This window comes from Sinohyriopsis cumingii, unplaced genomic scaffold (genome assembly GCF_028554795.1).
Source record: "Sinohyriopsis cumingii isolate HCF-2022 unplaced genomic scaffold, ASM2855479v2 utg002242l, whole genome shotgun sequence".
Taxonomy (NCBI): domain Eukaryota; kingdom Metazoa; phylum Mollusca; class Bivalvia; order Unionida; family Unionidae; genus Sinohyriopsis; species Sinohyriopsis cumingii.
The window spans coordinates 174307-189554 of NW_028316169.1; the positions used below are offsets into that span (position 1 = coordinate 174307).

General features: G+C 34.1%; 1 protein-coding gene across 1 annotated transcript in view; it reads left to right on the forward strand.

Moving 5' to 3' along the window:
- LOC149770853 (T-cell leukemia homeobox protein 3-like) overlaps positions 1-15248 on the forward strand; it is a 34427-nt gene that overhangs the window by 13255 nt on the left and 5924 nt on the right. Inside the window, exon 2 of the mRNA XM_089949027.1 lies at positions 8489-8705. Within this exon, the coding sequence (XP_089805153.1) occupies positions 8489-8705 (217 nt within the window). The remainder of the gene's footprint in view (positions 1-8488; positions 8706-15248) is intronic.

Below are 15248 nucleotides of genomic sequence, written 5' to 3' on the forward strand. Positions count from 1 at the left end.
GATTTTAAAAAAAATCTGGAAATGTACTTTATGTGGTATAAATAGAGGAGTGTGCAAAAAAGAACGCACTTTGTAGACGAAATAGTGTACTTTAGCGAAAAACATTATATTCCATGCCTTGGACACCTTTCGCAAATAATATTTGCTTTGTTTAGCATTGACCTGAATTTCTACATTCTGTTGAAGCACAAGCCCAGCTCTTTCGTTGAATGGATTTCCCTCTGAGTGTGTGAACCTATTTGTCTTTTTTTCTTTCTTTCTTTCTTTCCTTTTTTTTGGTTAAGTATTTATTTATTTTGCGAACTCTAGCATTGATATAAGCGTAATTATGTTCCTTTTTTGGTCTTTGTGTATATTTTCTCGTCTTTCTTTGACATTCGGTTTCAGATATGGCGATCTTTTGAATATTGCATGGTGGTAATTTCAGTATTCAAAATGGTGAATCATAGAATGGTGATGACATGAATATATAAAAAGGTAGACCATGGTATGGTGTTAATATGAATATTCAAATAAGTGGACCATTATATGGTGATATTATGAATATTCAAATGAGTGGACCATTGTATGGTGATGTTATGGATATTCAAATGAGTGGACCATTCTATGGTGATATTATGAATATTCAAATGAGTGGACCATGGTATGGTGTTAATATGAATATTCAAATGAGTGGACCATTATATGGTGATATTATGAATATTCAAATGAGTGGGCCATTCTATAGTGATATAATGAATATTCAAAAGGGTTGACCATTCTATGATGATAATACGAATATTTAAAGGATGGACAATGAAGTTTTAGTTAAACAGTGATCAAAGTGGGTATTTATTCAAAGACTCGATCATTCTATTCTGTGGCGTAGGTAGGATATTTGGGTCTTTATCCCGGCCCCATTGCAAAGTTTACCGAATGGCCCTTGCTTAATCTATTGTGTAACAAAAGTCGTTCGTGGCCCCTTTGCTTTTCATAATCTTGCTATATAATAGCTACGCCCCAGTTTATATTGTATTCGCTATGCCTAGTCCGCTCCGGTGGCCTAGTGGTTAGAGCGTATCCCTCGGATACGGGAGGTTGTGGGTTCGAACCCCGGCCGAGTCATTCCAAAGACATAAAAATGCGCTAAGAGGTTAGTGTAACAACTGGTCGGCCTGGTGTCAGGATAATGTGACTGGGTGGGACATCATGCTACATGTCTGGGTATGATGCTAGAAATCACTATAAACTGCCACACTGCTGACATAGTTGCGATATGACTGAAAAATTGTTAAAGCTAAGTTAAAAATCCAACTCTCACTCTCTCTGTCCCTCTGTCTCTCTATCTCTATCAGACACGCACACGCACACAAACACACATACATTTCCTATATCTACTGTCCATTGCCAATCTAATGTATTTCCTATATCTAATATCCAGTACCAATTTGTTGTATTTCGTATACCTAGTACCATTCTAATGTATTTTCTACACTCTTGTCTAATACCACCTAATGTATTTCCTATACCTAATGTCCAATGCTCACTATGCTAATTTTCATTTGCTTCGAACTATTTTAGAATAAAGTAATAAGGTCACATACAAAGATTTGCGAAAGTATGCAACTTAGATGCGATTCATGAATCGTAGGAACACTTGTCATCAATTTATCTAATCCTAGTTGGGCACAACGCTTTGTTTATATATGCCCGTCAAGTTGCTAAATCTGACAATATTTAAATAGGAACAGATTTGACAGTATCTACTTTAAGGTCTCGCAAAACTGAATCTTTTCATATTGGTCCTGTCGTAAAAAAGGAAAGATAGAATATCTGTCCGTTCATCTACTGAGGTGTCAGATAGCTAACCCGGTGTGCTGGAAGGTCATGGTATGTGATACCAATGTGTTTCCACATGCCACAGGCTTAAATCCATAACATTTTGATGTACGTTTTGTATACATTGGAACTGGAATCTGAAACTTAAGTTAGATTTGATCAATACACATTTTATTTCACACACACAACTTTGTTTGACACGTTGGATAAATGTTTTTCGCAAATCGCACTTCGATTAGAATAGAAATTTATTTTCAGCAAATCATCTAGTTAAAATCCTATACACTTGGCAGACGAAAATATTCCTATCGCAAAAAAACAGGTAGCTTTTTTAACGCGTTATGCAACTCTCTAACATAAATATTTACTTCGCTCATCTCTTGGATATATTAAATTCGTTTGAATCAAACACTATGCTGTCACTGAATGGACTTTCCATTAATTTTTAAGCTAATAATATATTTTCAATTCTTTCTTTCTTTCTTTCTTTCTTTCTTTCTATGTACGTGTCTTATATGCATGTTCTTACGGAGGGTTCAGGAATTATTAAACATCATCACATGATAATGTGTTCATTTTATTAGTTTTTCCCATACATTTATATTACGCCTATGCCATTCTGTTTTCAGCATGATAATAATTTGTTTATATAACGGTAGGCAAATGAAATTTTTGCCAAGCAATAATCGTATATTTATGCGAAACATACCTTTCTATTATATATTTGCACCTGTTGTCTACAACTCGCTTTACAAATGTTCATTTATTTTGCCTTGTTTTATAGAAATGTAAAAATATAAAAATGTAAATTAAAACATTATCAACTACTTGTGACTTAGCTTCGTTTCGTGAATCATCGCAGCACTTGTAAAATGTGTGCCTAATCCTTGTTCGATTCAACGACATTATTTATTCGTAGCTGTTACTTCCTATACACTGTTACTATTTAATATGAACATATTTAATATTATTTACTTTAAAAGTAATGCATGATGATTTCAAAATCCCGGATCTTTTCTCATAGGGTCTACCTGTAAAATAGATGGACTCTTGTTTTTAAGGATTTCAGGTAGCCCAGTCCTTAGAGAGCGAACTCGTAGTCCTAGGGTAGATTTTAAGATATCATCCACCCACCACACTTCCCGGCTATCTTTTTCTTGATTTCCTTAAGTTTCACATCGTGGCTCTAATGCGCAAGGTCAATGCATATGCAATCAATGTATTCCTTATGTGTGATAAGTCTAAGTCTGAAAGATTCTCTGGAAGCCTCAAATGGAACAGATTAATCTCAGACTTTATTTCACACTGATCATTTTATTTCACTCTACACTTTAAAGTTTTCGTAAGAATGCACTTTAGGCTTTATTTTCAGTGTCACTTAGGAAAAGTCCTGTCTTTACTTTTTATTTAGCTCTAAACATGACAAAGGGAAAAGTAAGAACTATCGCAAAGGAACAAACGTTTTATTTTATTTTTATTTTATTTTATTTTTAATTTTTTGTTTTTAATTTTGGGGGTTTTGGATTTAAAATGTATAAGTATCAGCTTGTATTGAAAAGTCGTTACTCGCCATTCTTCAAATGAAATAATTTTGTATTTAGTCATTTCCTATTTCTTCCTCATACACTGAATTAAAATGTATGTTACATTTAGCGCTACTGGTAATAAAACCAGAGGAGCCTATGAGATGTTCTGAGTCCGTCGTCTGTCGTTGTCAATACCCTAGCACAACTTGGAGGATTGTCTTGAAACTTCACAAGCACATTCATCGCATATACGGGTTCTTATGATGTCTAGATGCTCCTAAGCAACAATGCTGCCAATCTGACATCCAATATGTCCGCAATTGCAGCCGTCTTAAAAATGTTGTTACTACAAATCTACTTCTACGGAAAGTCATACTGACGTAGGGTTTTAACCAGAAGATACCTTATGATGTACTGTTAGTCTGAAATGAACACTGTTCCAGTCTGCCGCCCAGTCATGGTCGTCACAGCAGCCATATTACAAATCTTGTTATTGCTATTTCTGGATGGAAGGTCATATCTTGAAAATATTGTTATCTCTACTCCTCTCCAAATGCATGTCGATATCAGCATGGGGCTTTTTAGCAATGACTTCTTATGATACCTAGTTGGTCCTAAATGAAAATGGTGCCAGTCGTACATCCAATATGACTTGTTACACAGTGTTGTCATTACTCCTGAATCGGTGATCTTTTTGACAACAAAATAAGAATTCTAATGATGTCCACGTTGTATCAAATGAAAATTTGCCGAGCTGACATCCAATATGTGTACCGCAGCAACTCATTTTAAAATTGTTTTATAGCTGAAGAATATAAGAGATAGTTTCAACATAGACATTAAAATGAAGACATGTTCTTTCCTGTTTTTATGAATACAAACCCAAATTCATTTTTCTCTCTCACTCAACAGATTTGCACTTATTTTGCCCCTTGCGCATGTGTGTGTGTGTGTGTGTGTGTGTGTGTGAGAGAGAGAGAGAGAGAGAGAGAGAGAAAGAGAGAGAACGTAAAGCAGAAGGATTTTTACTCATATTTGGAACCATGTCTAATCCAAGCAGACAGTGGTGATATTATCTCTTTTTCTTGTTATTGTCTTTATGTCATTAATGATTAATCAATCAGTGACAATTCATGACTGAAAGCAATACTGTTGAAACAATAGTATTATATGCGTTTGAATGCAACAGCATTGGGGTATCCAGTTGCTACATAATAAATAATAACAACAGACACACACACACACACACACACACATATATATATATATATATATATATATATATATATATATATATATATATATATATATATATATATATATATATATATATATATATATATATATATATAATTTTTGTAGAGTACGAATTAATAATTCTCTAACCTGTATGATAGTAATATTTGTATTAATATTAATTCTGCCTACTATTATCAATCATTCTTCTACAGAATCCAGGGATAGCACTTTCCGCTCTGTCTGGTGTATATTTATAATTCTCTATAATTAATTATATAGGAATCCGGAATGACTGTGTAGATAGATGAGAATGAATTCCTAAGTCTTCATGCGAGTGTCTGCTACACACAAGTGCATATAACACTTATTAAGTTGCATCAGTTTTTGGTGATGTGTGCTTGGACGTGAGGGAATATGTGCTGGTGTGTGCAGGCAAGGCGATGGGTGCCGTTTACCCGCGGACCTGGGTTCGAATCACCGTAAGAGAGAGACTTAATACAGTCAAAACATAAAAAGGCACGTAAAAAGGTTAGGTGTTTCTTTTGAGATGGGTGTATTTGGTGTTTCGTTTTTAGATGAATGTACTTTGGTGTTTCTTTTAGAGATATGTGTATCTTGAAGTCCGATATATGGAAAAGCACACACATGGGTCTTTGTTAGATGGTTAGTTGAATTTAAATCCTATATAATCATAGTCTCAAAGCAATCCATGGGATCGCAATTTACGAGGACTTTAAAATACCGCACTTTAGTTGGTTTTGTGTGTGTGTGTGTGTGTGACATTGTGGATTCTTTGTTTTACTTTTTTTTGTAAATGTAATACTTTGTTTTCCTTACTGATTTATTTATCTTCGTCTTTACTTACTTGATTTCTTTGAATTCTTTTTGTAATTTACATGAATGATAATGGTTGTTGCTGAATGTAAGAAAGCTTCATTATAAATAACATGGGAATTGACCAATCGCCAGGACAGAGATGACCACGCCTTCTTATTAGCATCCACCGTCAGGCAGATTTGAAGTATCGTATGTTGATACTTAATCGCTGTGAATTAGTGTTAATTTTTTGTAGCGTTTTCTGAAAAAATAATAAAAAGGTCGAAAAATGTTACCAAATTTATATATGAGATATACAACCATTAGCCTAATGACGGATATTAGACCCGAATATCACACAAGCTTCCATTGCACATGTAAATCACGTGCTGCTTCACGCAGTTGCTAGAGATAACACACACAGACACACACAAACACATATATTTAAGAACGCATATATGCTTCGAATGGAATAAATTCAAACTGTATTTGAACCTTTCTATTTCTTTCTTAATTTTAAATTATTGCTGATAAATTGGTACATATAGGAATATTCTTGATTGGGTTCAACGGCTTTTTTTTTTTTTTTTTACATCGTATTGGCGATACCATGCCGGGGCAACGGGAGCTAAGTGCCTTAACCAAAGACACATCATGGCAACCGACCCAGGCTGGCCTGGCTGGGTACGAAACTCGCGACCCAAGACAAACAGACATACGTATTGATAGATAGCACTTGCATTGCAATTCAGTATGATATATTTTCTGAATTTACATTTTGGGAACAATTACTACAAATTCGGGGCCCTGAGTGGCCGAGTGGTCTAAAGCGCTGTCCGTTACGGACCACTGCCATATCACCTCTGTCTGCGTGGGTTCGAGTCTCGGATTCAGCCAATGTGGGTATGTGAGAAAGCTTGCCAGTAGCTTCTCGTGGGTCGGTGGTTCTTTCCGGGGTTTTCCCGGGTTCTTCCTCCACCATTAATACTGGCCGCCATATATGGCCTATCGTGTGCTGAAAAATGGCGTTAAACCCTACAACAACAACAACAACAACTACAAATTCAGCTTTCAGGTCCACACATCTTGACATTTGTTATATTTCGTATGTGGCATGCATAATTATATCGGGACCAAAAGGCTTGTTTGATCTTAAACAGGCGAAATCAATGTTTTTGGAGGATATAGATAACATGCTTTAACGCCGTTTAAATTTACTTTACCCCTATTATAAAAGCTTGTTGAACGAAAAATCAGATATAGGGTATTTATGTAGATAAGGCATATCAGATACATAAGGCGAAAATACCGAATCAAAACTGGGAGAATTTTGTCGGTAAAGAAGTGTGTCGGGCATACAGATGAAAAGGTGCACGGAGTTAATACATGTATATTGATACGCACTAGCCGTTATATCCGTCTTACAGTAATTAACGATTTCCAAATTGCAAGATTGATTGATCTTTGCAATTATAGCGTTTAAACATCCTGGAGTGAATACACAAATAAATGAGTAACACATTTATCTAGCCACACATTGAAACTGTTAATAATTTTAAAAGGACCCGATTGAGTAAGAAATATTTTATATCTGAAACAATAACGGACCAATGGAATCAAATCAGCATATTTATTGCAAGTCTCTACCATGTCTAGAACAATTATTGACCAATGGAATCAAAGCAGTCTGTTTACCCCAAGTTTCCATCATGTAAAATGGAAAAAATACAAACTCGTTTAGCTTTTATGTGTCTAGCGATTTTATTTTCCTTTCGCTGTTTATATTTACCGATGACTTTTCTGTCAAAAGAAAAAGACTTTCCCTTCACGTTCAAAAATTCGTTTTTAAGGTTTTTATTTTCCTGTGACGTTTATTTTTAGAAGATGTTTTGGCTATAACGAATTTTGCGGCATTACACGATCATTTTTGCAACAAATTTTTTTAATACAAAATATCACTTTTATTTTACATATTGAGAACATTTAAAATTACGTCATAATGCCGGTACACACAGGAAATTCAACATTACGTCAGAATGCCGGTACACACAGGAAAGTCAACATTACGTCAGAATGCCGGTACACACAGAAAATTCAAAATTACGTCAGAATGCCGGTACACATAGGAAATTCAAAATATCGAGTGGTACAACCTTTTCACCGAGAATTTTGTCCAAGATCAGTCAAATTTCTGAAACAGCCTCACAATTTTTTTCTTAATTTCTTAATTTTAGAATTGTTCATTTTAAAGTTTACGAATAGGGTGCGCACGTTTCGCTTCTTACATTATCCTGCACCTGTCAATATTCTCCGAATGAGGCTCCCGAATCAATAATTCAAATATATATATATATATATATATATATATATATATATATATATATATATATATATATATATATATATATATATATATACGATTTGCAAAATATTATTTATTAGTCGTATAAAAGATAAAGTAATGAAATAAAAACTAATTAGAAATGTCATATATTTTTTTTAAATATTGTAGCAAAATATTGAGGTCAGTTGGAAACAAAACTACAGAAGCTTGGAATGGACATCGATTAAGAAAAGAATGTATCGTGGCCATGAGATAATTATAGCGCCACCACGAGATAATAGATTTACCGATGTCCCATCCATGCTTAGGTACAGAATACAGCATTTACTGTCCGCGAGGGTTAATAACGCCTTCATCTGAATAGAACAGTATATGATATATCTGGAATAGCTAAATTACGAAATATTACCCTTTCAAACATTGTGGGTGTTTGTGTGGTCCTTCTTAACCTTTTTATGCATAAAGAAAAAACAAAAAGCAGCAACCAACGCGGTGCATAACAACACTGATAGCGGCTGACACAGAAAGTAAATACCAGCATTGTTGGCATTGTACATGTGTCTGTCACAAATGATTGAAGAGATGGCTAATTGAAGAAAATATACATCGTTTTTGTATGCTTGATGAATTAATTAAGCTTTAATTAATGCCAAGCACTTTGCTTAGATTTTTTAAACCAATTATTCTATCAAAATTTAGTGCCTTTTAAAATATTATATTTATTCTATTTTTCTACTCTATATAGTTGTACGTCGAATAGGGCATCCCTACCAGAACAGAACGCCACCGAAAAGAAAGAAACCAAGGACATCGTTTTCGCGTTTGCAAATAATGGAACTTGAGAAACGCTTCCATCGACAGAAATATCTGGCTTCTGCCGAGAGATCAGCCCTCGCCAAGGCACTCAAGATGACAGATGCCCAGGTTAAGACGTGGTTTCAGAACAGACGGACAAAATGGAGGTAATGTTTGTGTCTTTAATCACTACATACTTGTATGCAGGGTGAGGGTGTTGTGTGGATACCATTTATACCTAACAACATAAATGATATACATTCTACAAAAGACAGTGCCATTCGTGCGCATCAGTGAAAATAAATCATGAATAATTCGACGCGATATATGCATACATACATATATACATACATAGATACATACATACACACACACACACACACACACACACACACACATATACATACATACATACATACATATCATTTATTTTTTTAATTGTTAAATTTACAAACTGATTTAAATCAGTTTTCACCGCGAAATAAACATTTTAGTACTTCGTACCTTTTAATTTCACTATACAAGAACAAAATAAAGCTGAACCCTACAGTCCATCTCCCTAAACTGTAAAAAGAACTTCAACCATTTGTCTTTCCTTTTCTTTAACGTTCCATCTTGTAGATTGAATTCCGTGTCAGTTCTTCAACTTGAAATCTCATACAGACTATATTCCGTGTCAGTTCTTCAACTTTACACCTCATACAGATTGGATTCCGTGTCAGTTCTTCGACTTTTCATATAATATAAATTGGATTCCGTTTTAATTCTAATGTGTTCACATTAAAATCATCTTTATTTTTTCGATTTGCACTTTCACGATTTCGCAAGGTTGTCTTTACACTATTTTGTCAGAGTTTGATAGTGTACACCAATAACAAATCGTTGGCATTTTACATATTTATGTCTTATGATCCAAGACTCTAAGAAGAGATTATGATCCACGACTCTAAGAATAGATTATGATCCACGACTCTAAGAAGAGATTATGATCCACGACTCTAAGAAGAGATTATGATCCACGACTCTAAGAAGAGATTATGATTGTTGAATTATAAGGACGTACTGGGAGATCCTTTTGATTTCTTTCACATACCTAAGTTGATCTTCAGGAGCTTCGTGAAGTTTCACAAATTTTAGGGATTTTTAGAACTATTATCAATCTTTTCGAGGCATGATAAATATGCATACAATTAAATATGCAAATGTGCAGTATTTGTTTCTGTGGCTTAAAAGGAAATCGATTCTGATTGGTACTTCCTTAAATCATTTATTTTACATTTCTTTCTAATAGAATGCGCTGAACCTTTGATAATTTTAAAACTCTGATAGTACCTCTCTCATCTTCATTCTACCTTCAGTACTTTTACTATTATACTAGTGCCTCCAGTACTTTTACTATTATACTAGTGCCTCCAGTAATTTTACTTTTATACTAGTGCCATTCACCTCTTCAAATGTTTCCACTACAGATTCAAAATTACTTTTCCGAGCACATAGCCGAAAGCTGATTACGATTTCCTGTATTACAAAATTACAACCCAAAAAAATATATGCACCGGCTCCAGCAAACTAAAACACATCTCCATTTATTGTTGATATAAACCTTTTGTGAAACATAAATACTCTATTATGCAGCTAGAACTTCTTCTTTATGCATCAGCCAAGTGCGTTATAAGCTGCTCGTTGTTATTCAATGTCGGGGAAACGAATACGTTTGTAGATAAGAATATGTATATAAATAGCCCATGTAACAACTTTTGCATAAATGTCAATATTTTTCCTTCTTGCTTTGAAAATACGGCGCGGCAATGTAAGCATGTTCGTCCGTCTGTTACATGTATATTTGATTTATGTATATGTGATCACAGTTAAAGAAGTCAAAGTTGAACATGATAAAAACTACGAATTATTTTATTGAAGAAAGTTTGTGTTGTATGTTAATCACGATTTTAGATTTCCCGTATGTACTCGATTATAAATCCCACAAACTAAATGCAAACTGCACAAACCCAAAGCTGGCGTCAGAGAATACGAGGCTAGATCTGGGTTTATGCAGTTTGTTAGGACTGGTCAATAGAACAGACAACTGAGATTCTGATGTAGATTAGAGATTATGCTATTTGAAGTTGGACTAGTCTAATTAGCGCGTATATACGGTATTATGAAACTGCATCGATGCGACCAGTAGTGGCGAAGCGGTCGTAATGGTCATATAGACGGATGAGTGAGAAAAAACATCTTTGGCTCCAACATTTGTAATTATAATCCCAGATGCATGGGGTGTGTGGGTGGTCGAGTGGGGTTAAGCGTTAGCCTTTACCAATCACTGACATATCGCTTCTGTACATGTGGGTTCGAATCTCAGGCTCAGCCAGTATGGGATCTGCGAAAGCTTGCCAGGATGGATGTGGATGTTTCCAGTGTATTGCCGGGTTCCTCCTCCAGCAGTTATACTGGCCGCAATCTATAGCCTATTTTGCGCTGAGAAATGTTGCTGAACCCTCCAACACAACAGCAGCAGCAACAACAACATTTGACCCTGTCATTATAGGAATTCATCTATTTTGACTTAATAATTTGGAATTAAATATAATTGACTCCAGTTTATTTGACATCGTTCTTGAATTATAGATTTATCACAAAAAGCCAAAAGTGACGAATTATCAAAGTGTCGGTATAGACGTTTAAGTCAGGGAGGGAAGGAACGTTTCCAAATAATTCACAGAAAGCCTAATGATAAGAGACATAATTGTCTGTGTTAATTGTTCACAGTCATGGTCACGAAAAGAACGTACCGTACTTGGGTAATATATTTCGATTACGAGTCTCGCTTGACATTTAAAAAGATTAAATCGCACAATGATTGAATCGAAAATTAAAGATTCGTGTGAATAAAGTAAATTTAAATTTTACATCGGCAGAGGCTTTTGTGCATCATTTATATATTTGAAATTCATGAATGATGTTTATTTTGTTTGTTTTTCTTTGTCTTTCATACTCTTAATTACAACATAGTTTTCGAACAACATACGCATGGAGTATAAATTAAAGTAGAATTTCAGTTTATTTAATATATACTATTTTGTTTCTCTAGACACACACACACACACACACAGAGATATATATATATATATATATATATATATATATATATATATATATATATATATATACACAAATATATATACACACACACATATATATATATATATATATATATATATATATATATATATATATATATATATATATATATATATGATATACAGTCATTTTCACTAAATTAGGAACAGTTCCAATTAATTTTTCTGGGAATAAAAATCGACTTCTCCTCCTATCGATTAACATCAATCAAACATTTATTAAAGATAAGATTGTGTTATCTTTTAATATTTTCAAAATTTGTTTAATTCTTAATCAAGTATTTACGAAAAGGAAAAGAAAAGCAATGAATTGTACACTATATTAAGTGTCTTGCACTCATTGCTTATAACCAGTACCTGATACTAACTGTGACGCATATCCATTACTCATAACCAGTACATGAAACTAATTGTAAAGTATGCATTTCTTGTTGCCAGTACCTGAAACCAGTTGTGTAATATCCACTGCTCACAACCAGTACCTGATATCAAATGTGAAGTATCCATTGCTCATAACCAGTACGTGATATCAAATGTGAAGTATCCATTGCTCATAACCAGTACCTGATACTAACTGTGACGCATATCCATTACTCATAACCAATACTTGAAACTAATTGTAAAGTATCCATTTCTTGTTGCCAGTACCTGAAACCAGTTGTGTAATATCCACTGCTCACAACCAGTACCTGATATCAAATGTGAAGTATCCATTGCTCATAACCAGTACGTGATCATTACCATTACGAGGTATTACTTGCGTAACTTTTTGATCTATTTAAAAACATAAAATCATTATACACCACAATGGAGCCACCGTGTCTCAGCAGTTTGCGTGCCGAACTCGCGACCCATAAGGTGCGGGTTTGAATACTACCCTTGGATGAGCCCCATTCGGTTGCTAGGTCGTGTCCTAAAACATAGCATTTTACTTTAGCTGCCTTGGCACTGAATAACCTGCTTATGATACTGTGCCATAAAGCACCAAACCATAATAGTACTTTAATTATTTATTCAAGTAATGTTATCCTTGAAAACTTTTAAGAACGATTCACATGTACCACAACTACCACATGTCCTTGATTTGACTTCACGTTTTCGTAAGCAAAGAGAGAGAGAGAGAGAGAGAGAGAGAGAGAGAGAGAGAGAGAGAGAGAGAGAGAGAGAGAGAGAGATTTCGCCAGAGCAATGCATGTGATGCTAAATATAAAATTACATACAGTTAAGAAAATTCCACCAACAAGTTTTTGATAGTTGAAAACCTTTACGTAGTTCTTAATTCAGAATTCTAACAGAAATTGTCTCTCCAATGCTGAAAGTAAGTGTGGATAACTGATGCTAAACGAAAGAAAGTTAGGACTAATCAACCATAACATTATTAAAATAGTGGGACAATATGTCACCGACAAATAAAGATAGGTCCTCTAGCTTTCCCCACTTGAATCGGACACTTTGACGCGTTTGACTGGAACTCGTATTTGGCGGATGTTAGTTACACATATGAACTTCAGGGGATTTTCTTCCTTGTTATTTTTCTTTTCAGAAACTGTGCATAATCTACCGCAGTTATCTTTACCTTGCTGGAAATAAGTCAGGGCAATTTATTCCATCGCCAAAGACAACATGTTAACGCCTTACTCCATCTCTTTTTTGATGGAAAGATACTACAGAAAATAAAATGGTACATTTCTAAAACGAGTAGGCAAACAAAAAATCTCACATATATATGTAGCCCACCCTAAGAAGCTTATGGTCCCTTAAATTTTAAAACAAAATATCCTTATCTGGTGCGGCCATTTCAACTAGAAATGATTTATTTACAATAGTAAATAATGCCAGTCTTTGAATAAATCTTCTTGTTACCTTCCATCCAGGTCAGAATCCTTCCGCGACCTTCAAGAGTTTTGGTTCAGGCAAAATTCTTAATCTAGTGTAGGAAGCATATTAATGAACACAAGGGAAATTAATTATTGTCTGTAAACCCTGTGCCCACCTTGTCCGGGTTTTCTTCAATCTCGTAAAAATGTCCGTAGACAATGCATTTAGCACCCTATTAAACACTTCTGTCCCGCTGACAATAGATGAAATTAATCAGACGCAACCCTTCTCAAATAAACACCATGCTATTTTGGTTCCAGAGTAATCCTCAGCTAAACGAAAATCTATTTTACACATAGTTATCGACCAAGGAGAGGAAACTTGTTTAAATAACCTTGCTGTTGGCATTGATACCTTGTCAGCCCTTTCAGTATTTCACCTTGAGACCTGTCTGTGCTTGTTTGACCGAATAGTTTTCTAATTTAAGTCTATTTTTGTCCGGGCTAAGTAATACAATCTTGTCTTTGAACATGAAATAAGAATAATCAGAAGTAATCTTGTTTAATGACTGTAATGAAATTATATCTGACGCTGATACTATGTTTTGGCAAAAAGGTAAAATTTGTTAGGATATTTTTTCGATTATGCGAAATGAATCAGTATTTAAGAAAATGTTTGCCAAACGATAACACGCCTAACATGATCTTTGAGTTAACTGAATAAATATTATGGTAAAATGTGAAATGATTAATATTGGCTTTGTTTAAAATATTGGGAATTGTTACAAGTATATGCTCTTAAAATAAGTAACCGAAAATATTGAAGACAACGAGCTTTGTAAAATTTAACAAATAATTTATTTCCTTTGAATATAAAGTGAAAAATGAAGAAGAAAAAAGAACTTATGATATTGCAAATTAAATTAAAAAATAATCCAAGAATTAAAAACACAAGTCCTATCAATGAAAATTCTAAGTGAATCTCAGTTCAAATCCCGATGAAATTCATGATGGAAGGCGATGACGTCTTTAATAACCTTCGAAGTGCAGATGTGTCAGTCTCTTGTTGAATCACAGAAAATATTATTCCAGTTTTGAATTCAAAATAAACTCCATTGAATGCCTTTGTCCAAGAATTATATCTGAGCACTTTTGTATTTCCAGCGAAAATAATCAACTGAATTCAATAATTTGAAGAACATAAAATTCAGCCCAAACTGGTAACAGCATAATACAACTTAACTTATCCAGTATTTTAAGACCAACTGACAAACCTTTATCAAAACATACGACTAACTACGACGCAAAACAGATTCCCGGATAAGGATCAAAAGTTCATTCTTCTGGGAAAAAGATGTTTGTTATCAACTGGCAAATGCTAAATATCACGTAGTCCATTTATGACCTTGACTCAACTTAGTGATTGTTACTCTGACAAAGATTTTTACAAATTTAAAAAAAGTTGTTTACCAAAACTGTCACTGATTTTGGAACAAGGTCAGCAACTAGATGCAATGTTTCATTTCATATAGATGATAATTAAGTTATTATTAGTTGATTATAGCAATTAAACTTTTACAAAATTGTTAATCAGATGAAACAGAACTGAACTCAATTCTGGACAAGGTCAAGTCCAATAAACAATGCTACATTACAATAGCATGTAATGGAATATATAAAAAAAAATTCAAACTAACATACAGACAATCAAATGAAATATACATAACATAATGTTTATAAGAAAATGTTC